The sequence below is a fragment of the Pongo pygmaeus genome, chromosome X, assembly GCF_028885625.2.
Source record: "Pongo pygmaeus isolate AG05252 chromosome X, NHGRI_mPonPyg2-v2.0_pri, whole genome shotgun sequence".
In the NCBI taxonomy this organism is placed as follows: Eukaryota; Metazoa; Chordata; class Mammalia; order Primates; family Hominidae; genus Pongo; species Pongo pygmaeus.
Window position 1 is genome coordinate 27,254,544 of NC_072396.2, and position 20,144 is coordinate 27,274,687.

Sequence of the window (20,144 nt, forward strand, 5' to 3'; positions counted from 1 at the left end):
GCTTGACAGGTCTATCAAATTTTTTATTTCAGAGAGATTTATAAATCAGACCCTTCCATATTCGTTCCATTACAATGGCATTAGATAAATAGATTTTCTTTTCAGCATCCATATTTATTCATTCTAAATGCCCAAATTTTCCTGTATGCCTTCTGTGTACCATGTAGGATGTACTGTGTACAATCTGGTCAGGTCCAGATTGTTTCATCTGATATTCTTCCCACAGCTTCTCATTTTGTTCATATATTAATTCATTAAACATATTTATTGAATGCCTACTATGTTCTTAGGGCATGTCTTCATGGGGTTTGCATTCTAGCTGAAGGGCAGTAAATGTACTAAATGATATAATACAGTGTTGTCCAATAGAACTTTCTGTCATTATGGAAATGCCTTGTAATATCTGCATTGTTCAATATGGTAGACAGGAGTCATATGTTAAGCACTTGGAACATGGTTAATGCATCTAAAGAAATACTTTATGTTATTTTATTTAAATTTAGTTAATTAGTATCTATATTTAAATATCCACAGGTAGTTAGTGGAGCCACACTCAACCATGTAGAATATTAAAGTTGGCACATTTTATAGTGAAAAAAATTAAAGAAAAGAGCAGGGTAAGAGGACTGCAACAGGACTGTCCAAAGAGAGATTAGAATTGTAAATGGGGTAGTTAGAGTATGTTTCCTTGAGAAGGTGACAATTGATGTGACAAAGACCTGAAAGAGGGAGACAGTTAACTATGATGTCACTTTGAAGAAGAACATTTCACACACAGGGAATAGCCTGTGCAAAAATTCCTTTGGTGACATTGTGCCTGGCATGTTGAAGTGAAATCTGCTTTCCTTTATCTTCAACCCACCGATTCTAGATCTTTTCCAAAACAAATGCTTTCTTTCCTACTTTCTTCTCAAAATGACAACCCTTTCAAATATTTGAAGACTACTTATGGCTACATTTTTGCTTACTCCATAGTAAATTTCCTAATGGTATAGTTGTTCACCTATTTATTTGTTACATTCTATCACGATATTTTTAGTTTTCCAGCTTTATTAAGGTATAATTTACAAATGAAATTGCATATATTTATGGTGTACAATGTGATGTTTTGATGTATGTATACACTGTGAGATGATTAAATTAAGATAATTAACATATCCATCACCTCGCATCGTTATTTTTTGTGGTAAGAACATTTAAAATCTACTCTCTTAGCAATTTTGAAGTACACAATACATTATTATTAGCTGTAGTCACCATGCTGTATAATAGTTCTCCAAAGGTTATTCCTCTTGTCTGACTGAAACTTTGTACCCTTTGACTAGTATCTCCCCATTTCCATCCCCTACATCCAGCCCCTGGTAACCACCATTTGACTCTCTCATTTTATCAGTTCAACTTTTTTAGACTCCTCATAAAAGTGAGATCATGCGGTGTTTGTCTTTCTGTGCCTAGCTTATTTCACTTAACATAATGTCCTCCAGATTCATCAATGTCGTTGCAAATGACAGGCTTGTTTCCTTTCTTAAAGCTGACTAGTATTCCATTGTATGCATCTATGTGTGTGTATGTGTCACATTTTCTTAATCCGTTCATCTGTCAGTGGACACTTAAGTTGATTTTATATGTTGGCTATTGCAAATAATGCAATGAACATGAGAGTACAGATATTTCTTCAACACGCAAATTTCATTTTCTTTGGATATATACCTAGAGGAAGGATTGCTGTATCATCTGATAGCCCTATTTTTAATTTTTTGAGAAACTTCTATGCAGTTTTCCATCATGGATTTACTAATTTACATTCCCCCCAACAATGTACAAGGGTTCACTTTCCTCCACATCCTCAGCAAGACTGGTTGTCTTTTTCTTTTTAGTAATAGTCACTGTGACAGATGTGAATTAAGATCTCACTGTGCTTTTAATTTGCATTTCCTGTTGATTAGTGATATTGAGCATTTAAAAATATATATCACCCACTTGTATGTCTTATTTTGAGAAATATTTATTCTGGTTTTATGTTCATTTTAAAAATCACGTTATTTGTTTTCTTGCTATTGAGCTATTTGAGTTCCTTATATATTTTAGATATTAGCTCCTTATTAGATGTATGGGCTCCAAATGTTTTCTTTCATTTCATAGGTTGTCTATCCACCCTGATGATTATTTTCTTTGCTGTGCAAAACTTTTTAGCTTGACACAATCCCGTTTGTCGATTTTTGCTTCTGTTGCTTGTGATTTTGGAGTCATATAAAAAAAAAATCTTTGCCAAAACTATTGTCAAGAAGCCTTTTCCCTATGTTTTCTTCTAAGAGTTTCATAGTTTCAGGTCTTACATTTAAGTCTTTAATCCATTTTGAGTTTATTTCTGTATATGAGGTGAGATAAAAGTCCAATTTTATTCTTCTGCACATGGATATTCAGTTTTCTCAACACCATTTATTAAAGAGACTATCTTTTCTCCATTGTGTGTTCTTGGCAACTTTGTGAAATATTAATTGACTGTAAATTCAAGGATATATTTCTGCAGTCTCTATTCTGTTCCATTGGTCCACATGTCTGTTTTTATGCCAGTAATCTGCTGTTTCAATAACTGTAACTTTGTAGTATATTTTGAGATCAAGAAGAGTAATGCTTCCAGATTTATTATTTTTTGCTCAAGACAGCTTTGGCTATTTGGGGTGTTATGTGGTTCTATATGAATAATAGGATTATTTTTCTATTTCTGTGAAAAATGTCATTGGAATTTTTATAGGAATTGCCTTGAATCTGTAGATCACTTTGTGTACTATGGAAATTTTAACAATATTCATCCTGTAATACATGAAAATGAAATATCTTTCTATTTATTGGTGTCTTCTTCAGTTTCTTTCATCAATGTTTTATAGTTTTCAGTGTATAGGTTTTTCACCTCCCTAGTTAAATGTATTCCTAAGAATTTTTTATGCTATTGTAAATGGGATTGTTTTCCTTTCTTTTTAAACTTTTATTTTTAATTGTAAATTGACATATTACAGGGTGGTATATATTTAGAATACAAAGTGATATTATGATTTATTAAAACAATGTGGAATAATTTAATCAAGCTAATTAACATACTTGTCACCTAAAATACTTATTTTTTTGTGGTAAAGGCATTTGAAATTTATCTTCTTAGTGATTTTGATCTTAGCCGGTGGTCATGGCAGATTGCCTTCTTGATTTCTTTTTCAGATAGTTCACTGTTAGTGTACAGAAATGCTACTGATTATTGGCTATTGCCAAGGGGAGGAGAAGCAATGAGGGAGGCAGGAGGCCAAGACAAGGTGGCTTAGACATATTATTGAATTGTGTACAACAAGGTGTGTCTGGCATATGCATGGAAGACAGATGTTAAGGCATCAAATTTACAGAAGCTAGAAGTGTGGCTGATACAAGGGTGTATAGCCAACTCTGCTACATAGAGTCATTCTGGGAACCAGGGTGACAAAATCCTGCTACCTTCAACGTGTGGCTTCCATGGTCACCAGGGACATCAATATCTACCAGCAGAAGGGAAAAGAGCAGTGAGGATCTTTTGTGGAAGGATTTGTGGGCCAGACCTGGAAACACATTCCTCCCACATTCCTCTGTCACTCCTATTCACACTCACTCAACTAGAACTTTATCCCAAGACACACCTAACTGTGAGGAAGGATAGGAAAGACAGTCTTACTGGGTGCCCAAGGAGGGAGAATGTGGTGCCAGTGTGTGGCCTACATTCTGTCACACAGTGGCCACATGTCACTTTGGGCACCCAGGCTTCACTGGGTAGGACTGTTCCCAATCTCCATTGTTTCTTACCTAACCTCTTCTTATATAAAGTTTCTGGTGATGCAGAAATTACATTCTCAAACATCAATAATTTTGTAAACTACTGGAAGAAAACATCCTTGTCAGGAGATAGAATTCTGAGTGAAGTGTTTAATCCCAGAAGAAGCTCAGGGACAGAGGCAGCACTAAGGACAGACACTCACTCAGGAAGATAATGTCCCCCAAAAGATGTTTATGTCCTAATTTGTGGGACCACTGAGTGTTACATTACACAGCGAAAGGGATTTTTTGTATGTGATTCAGTTGAGGATCTTGAGATATCCTGGATCATCTAGGTAGTCCCAGTGTAATCACAAGAGTTCTTATAAGAGGGAGGCAGAAGGGTCAAGGATGGAGGGAAGCAGATGTACCAACAGAAGTAGGAGCTACACTGCTCCTTGAATATGGAGGAAGGGGCCATGAGGCAAAGAATGCCTACAGCCTCTAGAAGTTGGAAAAGGCAAAGAAATGGATTCTCCCCCTAGAATGCATCCCTGATGACACTTTAATTTTAGTCCAGTAAAGCTGATTTCAGACTTTTGATATCTAGAATTGTAAGATAATAAGTTGTATCATTTGAAACCAGTAATATATATATATATATACTTTCTAAAAATAATTATTTATATCACCTATTTTTATCACGTCTTATTGTAAATATGAGTACTACCAATTTAATGAAGAACAACAGATGAGTTAACAGCCATGCTTGCCATATTTGTGGCTTAAACAAAAATACATCTTATTTTTCGCCATGATTCATGATACTTGCTACAATTTTCTGGTTGTTATCTCTCATGAAGTTGTGGGACAAAAGACTGCATGGGTGTTGGGTACTTAAAAGAACACATGGTGCATCCCCCTTTGACTTTCTTTCCAACAGTCATTCTTTCCTTCTTTTTGATAAAAACTCTCTTTTGTTTTGTTTTGTTTTGTTGTCTATTTGTTTTTAAAGGAACCAACCACTATATTTTTAATGAAAATGGGACTGGCTTCAACCAAATTTTTAGTTTTATTTTTTACATGTTATTTATATAATTTGATTTATTTTCAAGGCAAGCAAAAATTTATAAACAATGTGAAAAATAATATCCTTGAACAAAAAATTTTAATGTGGTGAAAAATATATTAACACCTGTAGAAAATATGTCAAAAGTAATAAAATTACAATTCCTCAAGGAATAAAATATATATGCTTAGTAAATAAACTTAATTCAAGTTTATCAGCATTCTTAAGAATATATAATTTAATGCATCACATTTTTATTTTTGTTTATTTTTTGTATTATTTTCTATACTTTTTTTTTACTCCAAAGGCATATATTACATTTTTAAAACTGGTGATTACAAAATTGTAAGAAAGAATAATAATGTGGTCTGGTGTGGCTAGAACCCACAGACAGAATTATTCGTCTTTATTGTTGGTGGCTGTGGAACTACTGAGAATCTACCTTAAAACTATCATTAATGTAGCAAGAGCTTTAATTTACTACCCTTTGATACCACTGTTTGTTTTCTTAAATGGCATTTATTATTAAATAAGTAATAGGAGTTGTAGGCTATATAGACAAACACGAACACACTTATTAATACATGCATTTCAATAGGAAAACAGTTAATTGTGGATAGATTGATATGACAATATAAATTACACTTTACTATACTAACAATATGTATAATATTTCTCATTTCCTCCACGTATGAGGTCTTTGACTTTGACTGTTATTTCACCTCTTTTACTCAGTTTCTTCATATGTAAATAAGAATATTAATAATGCATACCTCACAGACTTTTTGTACAGATTGCGTGTTTATAACAATGCTTGTCACGCAATAGGCCCCTTAAAAGTGCTATGTAGTGTTTATTCTTATACACTGAATTAACACAAGTACTTGGGTGGGGGGCAGTTACTAATTCCTTAATCTTTGTGCTAGAAAATAACCTTCATTCTTAGAACTTTTGATGCTAAAGAAAACTATACTGGTATACCAGCAAACATTAAGTAATCTAAATAATCAGTAGTATAGACCGGTCCTCCTTGACCTTTAATGAGCGTAATGAATCATCTGGTGATTTTGTTAAATTGCACATTTTGATTCATTAGCACTGGTTTTGAACCTGCAACTCTGCATTTCTAATCAACTCCTGAGTAGTAATGATTAGGATGTTACATAGAACTCACTTTGAGTAGTAAGAGTACAGACCAGCGCTCAACAAACAAAAGCCCCCAAGCCAAATCCAGCCTGCCATCTATTTTTGTAAATACAATTTTATTGGGACACATCCATACTCATTCATTTCCATATTGTTTATACATGCTTTCATGAGATACAAACACAGAGTTGAGTAGTGGTGACTGAGACCACATGGATTGCAAAACCTAAAATATTTACTATCTGGCCCTTAACATAAAGTTTGCAGATCCCTGGCATAGACACATGCTTTTTTCATCTAATAGAATAATAAAATTTTCTTTTGAAACATTTTTAAAATACAAAAGTCAGAATTAACGAATATTAAACATAAGACACTAACTGAAATTTGGGACTTTCATTCCATCTCAATATAGTCATTCATCTAGTCTTATCAGTTCAATTGTCTATACAAATAATCCATAGGTTAAAGTGGAAGAAAATACATTGTTCCTACAGAGTCCACAAAGTCCATATTGAGGGAGGTTGGAGTTAGGGGAGGTTCATAAAGTAAGATTTTTAAGGGATGCAACTTCTTGATAATAGATCTCTCTAAATACTAATTAGGTGTGTAGGTCAGTCATGTAGTCAATCAAATTAATATGAGATTAATAGCTCTAAAAGTGCTTCCCTGTGACAATCAACATTCTATTATAGAACAATATCCAGAAAGGCTGTGGCAGACCCATCTCTATATCAGATGTTTACACCTCTAGAGGATATTACCGACTCAGATGGCTACACAGACTAAGTAACAGTCTTGATTTTGGATCAGTCTGCTAAAAATGCATGGCTTTTCGGGAGAGATGTTAGCTTGAAGACAAGCTTCAAGTTTGTGATTACAGTATATTAAGAGAGAAAAGAATTAGTTATTATATGGGAGTTTCCCAATGATCTTTTACATTTTAAAAAATTTATTCAAATGCTCCTGGATCATATTTCTCATACTTCTTTTCATTTTCTGTTCAGTACTCATTATGTTTTAAAGATCCATACATCTTTCTATGTGTTCTTGTTACTTCAAACTGCTGCATATCCAGGGTGGGCTATCATTAGATTTCCTACCCATTTACTCCACCACAGATAATAGATTGTTTTTAGTTCTCTATCTCCACAGATAATACTATAGTGAAAATCTTCATGCATCTATTCTTATAAACCTTTGAACATAGTAGATATTCAATGAACACCAATTGAACTCTGCATGTTTGAAGAGCATTTAATTATTTTCACGAGAAATTACTTAATAGGTACAATGTATGTTATTCTGGTCATGAATACACTAAAAACCCTGACTTCACTGCTATGCAATATATCCATTTAACAAAATTACACTTGTAATTTTATACATAAATTTATACAAATAAAAATTTTAAATTAAAATTAGAAAAGTAAAAATGAAAAATGATACCTCATTAAGTGATAAATACGCTCACCATAATAGTATGTAAAGTATAATAATAAATTATATAAAAATATGGGTATACATATATATGGATACATGTATGTATTTTGCAATAATAGAGTTAAATGGGTGAACATATTATTGTTTCTTTCTTCTTTTTATTGCCTATGTATCTTAACAGTTCTACAGTGAATGTGCTATTTGTATAATAAAATGAATGATCAGAGCATCAAAGAAAAATGGTGGGTTTTATGTGCTTGTGATTGCTGGTAAATGCAAGAATAATATTTTAAGAATATTTACACACAGCTCAAAACTGGAATTAATAAGTTATTCAATATATTTATGTATTCATTTATGTACTTATGTATCAATAGAAATGTAGTAGTACATGTGCATGTGTGTGCATGTATACATGCATATACGTGCGTGCACGCACATACACACATATATGCACATCATATATATGTGTATTTATTTCAAGGACTGAAAATATCCTTACTGTCACAGTTAAGGATAATTCAGCCAAGTGTAGAAGCGTAGGTTTAAAAAAAAATCACTCTGAATTTTGAAGGGATTTGTTTCACAGGATAGCTAATGGTCAGTCTAGTTGTTCCCTTATATAACTTGCATGTAGAGAAAAAAATATAATTTTATTATCTACATTTTTGTCATTGTGACTAAAATGCTGGACATTATGTAGGAATATTAATTCACCACCACACTGATCTTTTTTGGATCCTTTCATAGAAAAATTGATGATCTTCATTCTGAAAAAAAATATTATTGGTGCATTCCCTTTACTCTGTTTTCACTTTTCTCTATTGCTAAAACACCTCTTATTCAGTTGATAGTTCTATCAAAAGAAATGTTCTTGGGGCCGGGCACGGTGACTCACACCTGTAATCCCAGCACTTCGAGAGGCCGAGGTGACTGGATCACCTGAGGTCAGGAGTTTGAGACCAACCTGACCAATATTGTAAAACCCCGTCTCTAGTAAACATACAAAAATTAGCCAGGCATGGTGGCATGTGCCTGTAGTCCCAGCTACTTGGGAGGCTGAGACAGGAGAATTGGTTGAACTTGGGAGGCAGAGGTTGCAGTGAGCCAGGACTGCACCACTGCACTCCAGCCTGGGCAACAGAGCGAGACTCCATCTCAAAAAAAAAAAAAAAAAAAAAAAAGGAATGTTCTATCTTCAGTTCTTTTATCTGCTAATTCCCATCTCTTTTCTTTTGCTAAAACTTGGGGAAATGATCAATGATCTCAACTTTGTTTTTTAGTTCTGCTATTTATTTTTAATGTCAGTTAACCTACATTCAGTGTCCAAGAGTGAGCTGCTTCTTATTCTATGATGACTTGATTAAAATATTTTATTTTTTTCATTTACATTACACTGAAACTACTAATTATTAAAAAATTGAATTTATTTTCTGCTCTCTGTATATTTGTTTTTACAAATTTTACTTTTTTTTTTTTTCATTTTGGTGCCTGTGCTTCACTTTAGAGGCTTTTCTCAAATGTCTTATCATCACTGGCTGAGTATATGACTGTATGTGTACAAGGAGACTTATTTACTGATAGAATTCACTACGGGGTAGTTGGGTGATGACTTTTTAATTGGGAGGGTCTTCAATTGATCAGAAGTGGGAATTCTTATCTTTAGGGTTATTGAGTGTCCCAAAATATAATTTTTCAGAATTTTGCCTGGAGTTTCAGGCAAAAAATTTAACTACATACTTAAACTACATTTTAACTACATTCCTTGTAGTTAAAAATGTTTTACAATCTAGCTGGACAGGGGGAAAGTGGTGAAGGTCTTAGCATTCACCATGTGAATCGTCACTGCCTCTATGTTCAGCCTCATCTCTCTTTCCATTCCATTCTGCCAGACATTGAATGCCTCTGTCCCTGATTGAGAGAGTGTTCCCATCAATTGTTCCAGAAATAACCGATGGGTTTCCTAACTAGGAGAATGGCATCCATATACAGAGGGTCAGAAGGAAAGAATTAATGCAAGTTAATTCAGTCAGGAGAAAAATTTAAATTATGTAATTTGTTTTAAATGACAGGAAATTTCCATGTTAAACCTTTAGCTTTGCAGGACATGATACTTTAAATGTATTTATTTTATTTTATTGAGACAGAGTTTTTTCTTGTCACCCAGGCTGAAGTACAATGGCACGATCTCGGCTCACTGCAACCTCTACCTCTTGGGTTCAAGTGATTCTCCTGCCTCAACCTCCCGAGTGTTTGGGATTACAGGCGCATGCCAACATGCCCGGCTAATATTTGTATTTTTAGTAGAGATGGGGTTTCGTCATGTTGGCCAGGCTGGTCTCAAACTCCTAACCTCAAGTGATCCGCCCACCTCGGCCTCCCAAAGTGCTGGGATTACAGGCGGGAGCCACGGTGCCCAGCCTAAATTAATTTTTTTAATTGTGGCAGTTAACACTTAACATGAGATTTACCATCTTAAAGAATTTTGAGGACAGTATATAGCATTGTTTACTATAGGCACAATGTTTTACAGCAGATCTTTAGAACTTACTTGTCTTGCGTAACTGAAACTTCATACCAACTGATTAGCAACTCCCCATTTCTGCCTCCCACAAGTTCCTGGCACCCAAAATTTCATTATTTGCTTCCTTAAGTTTGAAAATTTTTGAAACCTTATACAAGTAGAATGATACAGTATTTGTCCTTCTATGACTGACTTAATTTCATTTAGCGTAATCTCCTCAAGGCATTCATTTTTTCACATTCAACAGAATTTTTTTATTTTTTAAGGCTGCATAGTATTCCACTGTATGTATATACCACATTTTCTTTATTCATTCATTTATCAATAGACATTTACATTGCTTCCACATCTTGACTATTGTGAACAACGCTGGAATGGAATGAACATAGGAGTGCAGATCTCTCTCCTGGATTGTAATTTCAATTCCTTTTGATATATACCTAGAAGAGGGATTGCTGGATCATATGGTAGTTTTAGTTTTAATTTTTTGTGGCACCTCCATACCATTTCCCATAGTGGCTTCATGCGTTTACATTTCTAACAACAATGGACAAGGGTTCCAATTTCTCCACAAACTCACCAACTTACCCGATTTTTGGATGATAGTCATTCTAACAGGTGTAAAGTGTTATCTCATTGTGGTTTTGATTTGCATTTTCATGATAATGATGTTGAGCACTTTTTCATATACCTGTTGGCCATTTGTATATCTTTTTTGGAAAAATATCTATTCAAATCCTTTGCCTATTTTTAAAAAATGAGTTATTTATTAATTGCTATTGAGTTGTAGGATTTCCTTATACATTTTGGATATTAACCTTCTGTGCAATATATGGCTTGCAAATATTTTCCCCCATTCCGTAGGTTACCTTTGCACTTTGTTGATTGTTTCCTTTGCTGTGTAGAAGCTTTTTATTTTGATGTAGTCTCACTGACTATTTTGTTTTTGTTGCCCTTGCTTTTGATGTCATATCCAAGAAAACATTGCCAAGACCAGTACCAAGAAGACTTTCTCCTATGTTTTCCTACAGGAGTTTTACAGTTTCAGGTTTTATGGTTAAGTCTTTTGAGTTTATTTTTTGTGTCTGAAGTGAGATGAGTGCAATTTTATACTTTTGAATGTGGATATCTGGTTTTCTCAACACAATTTGTTGAAGAAACTATTCTTTCTCCTGTGTGTATTACATGCACACTTATCAAAGATCAGTTCACCTTCTTTGTGTGTGTTTATTTCTGGGCTCTCTATTTTGTTCCATTGGTCTATATGTCTGTTCTATGCCAGTACTATGCTGTTTTTAATCACTGTATTTTTAAAATATATTTTGAAATCAGGAAGTGCTGCAGGCTCTCTATTCTGTTCCATTGGTCTATATGTCTGTTTTATACCAGTACTATAGTGTTTTTAATTACTGTATTTTAAAAAAATTTTTGAAATCAGGAAGTGTTGCATTTCTATACACTAACAACGAACTGTCCCAAAAGGAAATTAAGAAACAATCTTATATATCATTGTATCAAAAAGAATAAAATACTTAGATGTACACTTAACCAAGGAGGTGAAAATCTCATACATTGAAAACTATAAATATTGATGAAAGAAATTAAAGAAAACATAAATAAATGGAGAGACATATGATGTTCATTGATTGGAAGATTCAATATCGTTAAAATGTCCATAGTACCCATAGCAATCTAAAGATTCAGTGTAATCCCTACCAAAATCCCAATGGCATTTTTTACAGAATTTTTTTTAAACTAAACTAGAATTTATATGGAACCATGAAAAACCTGAATATTTTAAATCCCTTTTGCACTTATTTTTAAAATTGAATTGTTTTTTAAATTTTTTTGTCATTATTACAATTATTTTCTGTATATATTTCTGATTATGCAGAGCATGCTTATGAAATTATCATGGAACAAATTACAACATCATCTCTTATTATATGATCCTTAAGAAATTATTTGGAATTCTCAGAAAGACTATATTATATTCTGGGTTTCTTTTTGACTATTACTATTAAATCAGTGGAGTTCATGGTCACTTTTGGATTCAGGTACAGGTATGTTGAGCTATGGCTGCCACATTCTTTTGAAGTTATTATAAAGTAACTGAAACTAGATGGCTTTTAAAAATCAAATCTAATATTCTGTCACCCCCAACCCTGTTATGTTAAGTCACCAAGGATTCAGTATTCTGAATCTTAAGTGAAGTTTTCAATAATATCCGTATCCCAAAGTGTGATACCAAATTAAATAACATTCATAAAAGATAAAAAGTGATAGAATGATCCTGTCATAAAGAACACCATAAATATTCAAACAATGTCTTGAAAGAGTTGATAAGGCAGTAAAAGGAAGGAAGACATTTCAGAAACTGCAGTTTTCCTTAGATAAGAGGTGAGCAGAGAGTGCAACAGGATATCATAATCTCTGCTTAGAGAATGGTGTGGAGAAATGAGTAGGAAATATAGGCAGACTAAAAGTAGAGGAAAAGTAACTTCCATACCAATGTTGAGCAAAATTTAACAGATTTAGGACTGGACTTTGGGTGGCCTGTTCCAGTCAGTGGCAATCCTTTAAGATCTTATCCTTCTTACAGTGTCTTTCTTGTCCTTTATTTCTGGTTTCCCTTCCGAGCTGCTTCAGAACTCACTTCCCTGCCTAAAAATCTCTTTATAAATATTTAATGTTTAATTAAAATTCTGCAGATAATTCTATCCTTAAATGGGAAAAATTTTTGGTGTAACAAATAACATGGAAAAAATAAAAGAACAAAAACAAATTGCATTGAATTCAACAGAGGTTTGACATGGAGTGGCCCACTGTCTCAGTTGGCCCAGAACTGTGTTGGTTTTAAAACTGAAAGTCCCATGTCCCAGGGAACCCCTCAGTCCTGGGAAAATCAAGATGTTTCATCACCCTAATTTGCAATATAATTTGACCATTAAACAATTAATTTTATAACAAAGCATGTGGAGAGTCTGATCAATATTATATAGATAACAAGTATTATAGAAATCATGAAGTTAGAATTAAAATGTTAATAACTTACATCGATGTAGCACTTTACCCTGTATTCTACTTTCATCCCCAATAAACTTGAAAAATAATCCATTTGGCTTGTTTTGTAGAAGCAACTAAATGCCTAACATCACATAATAGGCCATTATCAGAGTTACTGGATGTGTAGCTCAGATGTTGCCATTATTCTTTCTTTACTTAGCTATCCAGTGGTTCCCAAACATTGGTGCATATTGGAATCACCTGTGGATCATATAAAAACACTGATTCTTGGCTCCTACCCCAAGACTTTTCAATTCAATTAAAATTGGTTATGACCTGGGTATCAGAATTCTTATTTTATTTTTAGAGACAGAGTTTTGCTCTGTAGCCCAGGCTGGAGTGCAGTGATGCAATCATAGCTCACTACAGCTTCAGTCTCCTGGGCTCAAGTGATCCTCCCACCTAAGCCTCCTGAGTAGCTGGGACTACAGGCATATGCCACCACGCCCAGCTGTTTTTCTTTGAATTTTTTTTTGTAGAGACAAAGTCTGACTGTGTTGTCCAGGATTGTCAGGGTATCAGAATTTTTAAAAGCTCCTCAGATGATTCTAATATGAGCTAAGTTTGGAAACCATTGCTCTAGCATAATGGTATATAGCTAGCTGCACAATAGAAGCACCCAGTAAGATTTAAAACCTAACCATACCCAGATTCTGCCCCTGATCAATTATATCAGAGGCTGTGAGGTTGGTATCTAGGCATCCATGTTTTTAAAAAGCTCCCTTGATAATTCTAATGTGTACTAAGGATTAAAAACCACTGCACTTAGTTTGTGGATGATTTACATCTCTCAAAACAAAATATAGCCTTTTCTTTGTCCTGCTTACAGCATCCCCAGTTCCACAGAGTGAGTAGTTTTATGCCTAATTCCACAGCAGGGCTCAGATTCTCAAAAACTCATCTTTCAGTACCCTATTCAAATCTACCCGATAACGATTGTTAACTCTCAGTGATTCCTGCCCTTGAGTATTCAACCTGGTCAAAAAGCTTCATAGTTTTCAAAATATGAATCGATAAATGTCATTTTGTCTAAGCGGAGTCAGGGCTTCCAGATTCAGTTTAGCCATTTTATGAAGAGATATAGTAAGATTAAACTCTTAATGGCTCATAAAGTTTGCTTCCCAAATGCTTTGATTACTTACCTTGGAATAAATAAGCTGGAAGTATCACTAAATGTAATACATATATAAAATCTTCACATGGACTTTGAAACTGTGTGTCTGTATGAATTACAAATTATCAAATTTTATACCCATATTCAGTAATAAAGGACAAAATAATTGATAGAAAATAACTGTCTCAATTACAGGGGTTATTGCTCTCAGTTGCGTGCGCGTGTGTGTGTGTGTGTATGTGTGTGCATGTGTGTGTTTCTGTCTGCCTGCCTGTATGTCTGTGTCTCTGTTTGTGTCTGAGTGTCCCTACCATGCAACTTCTAGGCTAGAATTCTCTGTAGCTTAGTTTTTAAAAGTCTCAATATACACCCAAATGAAGGAAAAGATGTTTAATTTACTTACCATATTTCTTCTATTTTCTTTTCCACATTTAGATACCTATATTATTGTTAGCTCTATAATCAGTTATTGTTATTATTTTCTTTTCCTTGCATATTCCTTCAGAGAAAGTTTACATATATGGACAAATACATCCTTAACTTTTTACAAAAATATAGAAATAACTCTTGTGAATTCTTTTATTTTTTAATTTAACAATGAATTGTGGAGATCATTCCATATGCATAAAGAGACTTCTCTATTTTTTTATGCTATTTAATTGTACAAATGGACAGACATACCACTGTTCATTAGCCTTACTGATGCACTTTTAGGTTGTTTCCAATATTTGGCTATTATAAGAAATGTAACATAAATATTTCTCTCTCACTCTTCTACTTCTTGAGTCCAGACTAGATACTGAAACACTTATATCACAGCCTTCATTCACAGTTCATGCTGTTGCTGAGATTTCATACCTCAGAGTAGACTTCTCGTGATTTTTTTTAGTTCTTTCTGAGATTTGCAGCTAAAATGTTTCTCACTTTTACTTATGCCTGAATTCCACTGCATTTGTTATACCTTCCATTTATTTTATAAATTAGGGTTTAACCGTCTCATAGATCAAATAATGAAAAATGAAAATTCAATTTGCATCTTCATTTCTAATTCCCCTTGTTGCTCTTAGATGGTTATGAAAGATAAAAAGAAAGAATACTGCTATTACTCCACCACCTTCAAATCACAATTTCAATTTATTACAATTTGCAATAATATACTAAAATCTTATTTGCTTGTTACATGGATTTTAGAAAATAACTATTGATACTCTATTACATAAGAGGAGGTGATAACTATCCTTACAGAATCTCCACCTCTCCCACCCCCACTTCTACCTTTCATTAAGAATACTTAGTTACAGAGCATATAAATATGAAAATTAAAATATGCCCTGGTATTCAAAAATAATTGAATATATGAGAAAATATTGATGATGGAGGTAGAGGGTGGGAAAGGTAGGGTGTTTTTTCTCTGAGTATGCGAGTGGAGGGAGAGAGGCACAAAGCAAGGAAGGAAAGATAGAAGGAAGAAAGGAAGTAAGGGAGGAAGTAGGGAAGTAAGGAAAGGAGGAAATAAGGAAAGGAGGGAGGGAGGAAGAAAAGAAAGAAGAAACTTTTATGTATCATTATAATAGGTAATCTTGTTTCTGTGGCCGATTTCTGCCACAGACCTTCAGTGACACCCAAGGGAGCTGTGGGAATTGAATACAAGTGCCTCTTGTAGAGAACTATCTAAGCAGAGGCTGCCACTCCATCCTGTCTTTGCTTTAGCAGTGCTTCGCCACCTCAATTCTGGCCTCTTTGGCTATCAGCTCTTGTTTTTCACAACCCTGGGAGGTAGTGGCAAGTTCATGTGGGCTACAGTTGTACCAAAATGATCCCTGCAAGACTGATGCATCTAGCTCCAACTGCTATGTTTCTGATCAATTCTCAGTTATGACTTTCCAATTGTAGGTCTTAAAAGATACATAAAAAGTCCTTTAATGATACCCAATTCTTTACTTTAATATTTGAGCATCTATCATGCACAAGGAACGTAATTAGATGTTCAAAAAGATAAAAATAACATAAGAGCAGGCACATGTCCTGCCTTCAAGAAGGCTACAGTTTCATATTATTTAACAGGCCTACATGAGTCTAGTCAAAGGTTTTAAAAACAACTACAATTGGAATTTTACTGTAAGTGCCTAATTAGGCAAATTGGTACATGAAGATACTTGCCATTTGTTCCCTACAAAAAAATCTTCATATCATTGAGCCTATAATTATTATTACAGTAAGAAGATAGAAAATAACTAATAAATCACTTCTTTATACCCACATTCTGGGCTGCACTTCAATATAACATTGCTCACAAATTATCCACTAGAAATGTCAACAACATCATTTAAACTTGATGAGTAGTACATATCATTCAGTGTGCAACTTGAAAATTCATGCAGATCTCTGCACATCTATCCAATAGAACAGGGAACATATCTAGCATACTAAGTTTGCATTGGTTTACACTTTTTTTGTTTTTTAGAAATAATATAGTTAAATCTCACAATCACTGAATTGTATTTTTTGCAAAAATGTGATTATTTTCTTGATGAGGTTTGCAAACACAACATACTAGATCTTTCAGAATAGCAAAAGACTGTGGCAGAGTACAATTTTATCTCATATTTTTATTTCATTCATTCATAATTTATCCATTCATAGTTTCATCAACCAATAGTCAAGAATAATAACTCTCATTTTTGGTACTTCCTGAATACTAAACATCCTGCAGAATACTTGTTTTCATTATGTCATTTTGAAATTTCAATAATGATATGATGCTAATTTCACTATCATTCTCATCTTACAACTGAGAAAGATGAGATTCAGAGAGAATAAAGTAACATATCCTCGGCCTACAGCTATTGAGATTCTGTAATAGGCTTTTTTTCATATAACTATACCTACCATGTTTTTATGATTTTGTTAGTTAATTGGAATTCCTAATAAAAACATAAGTCAACCCTAGTTCTTGGATTTGTGGATTGTTATTTTAAATTTATGTTTTTCAGTTTAAGGTTAGAGAAAAGGATTTTAAAAGTACATATACACATGCGTATTTACATAGAAATATTTATTCCTTAAGTTAATTTTAAGCAGAGTTTGCTTTCATTCTTGATAAAAGTAAATAAAGCATTAGAAAAATAAGGAGGGCCAGGCATGGTGGCTCATGCCTGTAATCGCAACACTTTGGGAGCTCGAGGAGGAAGGATCGCTTGAGCCTAGGAGTTTGAGACCAGCCTGGGCAACACGGCAAAACCTCATCTCTACCAAAAAAAAAAAAAAAATCGTTTTTGAAATTAGCCAGGCTTGGCAATGTGTGTTTGTAGTCCCAGCTACTTGGGAGGCTGAAGTGGGAGGATCACTTGAGCCCAGGAGTTTGAGGCTGCAATGAGCTGTGATCATGCCATTGCACTCCAGCCCGGGGGACAGAGTGAGACCTTGTCTCAAAGCAAAGGGAAAAGAAATGTAAGATTAAGATGATAAGAAAACTTTCTTATTTTAAATAGAAAACTGGCAGAATTCAGGAGAGGGTATGAAACCCAGGCTGAAATGTGTAATAAGCACTTTAGTAAAGGTAATAAGTAATGAACATACTCTGGATAACTTCTGAAGACTTAAAATCTTCAATTGTCCAGTCAAGGAAAATTATACAAAAGAAGATTAAAATTTGATCCAATGAATAAGTTACCTATATGTTGGATACTAACTTCTCTGCAAGTTACATAAAAGTCAATGGAGCAGGTAATGGAATTCTATACAAGAATTCAATACTCCGTCAAATTAGTGTCATAATGAATGCAATAGCTTGGCATTTTCAGATATACAGTAACTCAGGAGGTATATAATGGGAAATACATTTTTAAAGATCAAAATAAATCAATGTTAATTTTCTAACATCAAAGTGACTTAAACATAACTTTATATTAAAGTTGGAGTTATAAAAATACTTAAATACCTGGAATGAAAAAACAAAATTCTTGGAAAAGATAATAGAATATTTTTAAATTGTAACGAAACCAATAGAACACAAATTCTAGATTCTACCATTAAAATACTGGAGGTAGAATAAAAAGATATGAGAATAAAAAAATTGTCTTCAATAATCTTAAAGTTAGGATAATGCACTTAATAATGAAAAATGTAAGCTCAATAATTTTTTTCTTTTTTTTTTTTTGCCCAGATATTCTCATTTATTTGGTTTTCACTTGACTTCTTTTTTGGCAACTGATCACATAGAACTGAAGATCACAACATACATCTCAAAGAAAGAATTAGTATAGCATTCCAGTTAATTCACTAGGATTTACTCATATTTTACAGGAAAAATAAAATCAGACGCGTAACTAACTGCAAAATTTAAACCTGGATTCTCTATAGAAATAACATGTCCAGAAATAATTTTCCCAATGCATTACATAGACAGATTCTACTCTAAAGTATTACCCATCTCTCTTCATTATGATAGCCACATTAATGCTTTGTTCTCTCAAAAGAAAGCTGAAAGAAGCCACAAATTTTAACATTGCTTTTTTTCTATTAATTTTCAGATATTCCTATTTTACCAACACAAGCATCTGTATTGTTCATAGCAGAACCCTATGAATGAATCATGTCCATTATCAATACATCATATGTTGAAATCACCACCTTCTTCTTGGTTGGGATGCCAGGGCTAGAATACGCACACATCTGGATCTCTATCCCCATCTGCAGCATGTATCTTATTGCTATTCTAGGAAATTGTACCATTCTTTTTATCATCAAGACAGAGCCCTCCTTGCACGAGCCCATGTACTATTTTCTTTCCATGTTGGCTATGTCAGACTTGGGTTTGTCTTTATCATCTCTGCCCACTATGTTAAGCATCTTCCTGTTCAATGCTCCTGAAATTTCATCCAATGCCTGCTTTGCCCAGAAATTCTTCATTCATGGATTCTCAGTACTGGAGTCCTCAGTCCTCCTGATCATGTCATTTGATAGATTCCTAGCCATCCACAACCCTCTGAGATACACCTCAATCCTGACAACTGTCAGAGTTGCCCAAATAGGGATAGTATTCTCCTTTAAGAGCATGCTCCTGGTTCTTCCCTTCCCTTTCACTTTAAGAAGCTTGAGATATTGTGAGAAAAACCAATTTTCCCATTCCTACTGTCTCCACCAGGATGTCATGAAGTTGGCCTGCTCTGACAACAGAATTGATGTCATCTATGGCTTTTTTGGAGCAGTCTGTGTTATGGTAGATTTTATTCTCATTGCTGTGTCTTACATCCTGATCCTCAAGACTGTACTGGGAATTGCATCCAAAAAGGAGCAGCTTAAGGCTCTCAATACTTGTGTTTCACACATTTGTGCAGTGATCATCTTCTACCTGCCCATCATCAACCTGGCCGTTGTCCACCGCTTTGCCCAGCATGTCTCTCCCCTCATTAATGTTCTCATGGCAAATGTTCTCTTACTTGTACCTCCACTGATGAACCCAATTGTTTACTGTGTAAAAACTAAACAGATTAGAGTGAGAGTTGTAGCAAAATTGTGTCAACGGAAGATTTAACAGTCATATGTGACAGAAAACCTGGAAATGTCTGGTAAGATATTTAAGGTAAATTTGAGAAAACCTAATATTTGACACAAAGAATTATCAACACATATTTTTGGTGTTATCATAGACTTATTTTGTTCACTCTGGATACTGCGAATGAGAATAGAACTATAAACAGGAAGTACCTTGCCTTATGTCCCCATTTCAGTTAACCAGAATAAAAATAAATGTCTTATGATAGCATCTCTGATACAAGCAAAAAATTACAACCAAGACAGAAAAATGACAATTTTTACAGTTCTGACAGAAGTTGGATTTCTCATTATCTACATTCAATCTCTTATAGCAAGTTCTTTTAATGCTAGACCTAAATTAACTCTGTCTCTTTATCCATTCACAATAGCAAAGACTTGGAACCAACCCAAATGTCCAACAATGATAGACTGGATTAAGAAAATGTGGCACATATACACCATGGAATACTATG

The 20,144-nt window shown here is 34.0% G+C and overlaps 1 protein-coding gene across 1 annotated transcript; it reads left to right on the forward strand.

Moving 5' to 3' along the window:
• The first annotated feature begins 18,727 nt into the window (after positions 1–18,727).
• Positions 18,728–19,669, forward strand: LOC129025340 (olfactory receptor 51A4). Its single transcript, XM_054473111.1, has one exon. It carries the CDS (start codon positions 18,728–18,730, stop codon positions 19,667–19,669), a length of 942 nt encoding a protein of 313 aa, XP_054329086.1.
• The last annotated feature ends 475 nt before the right edge of the window (positions 19,670–20,144 follow it).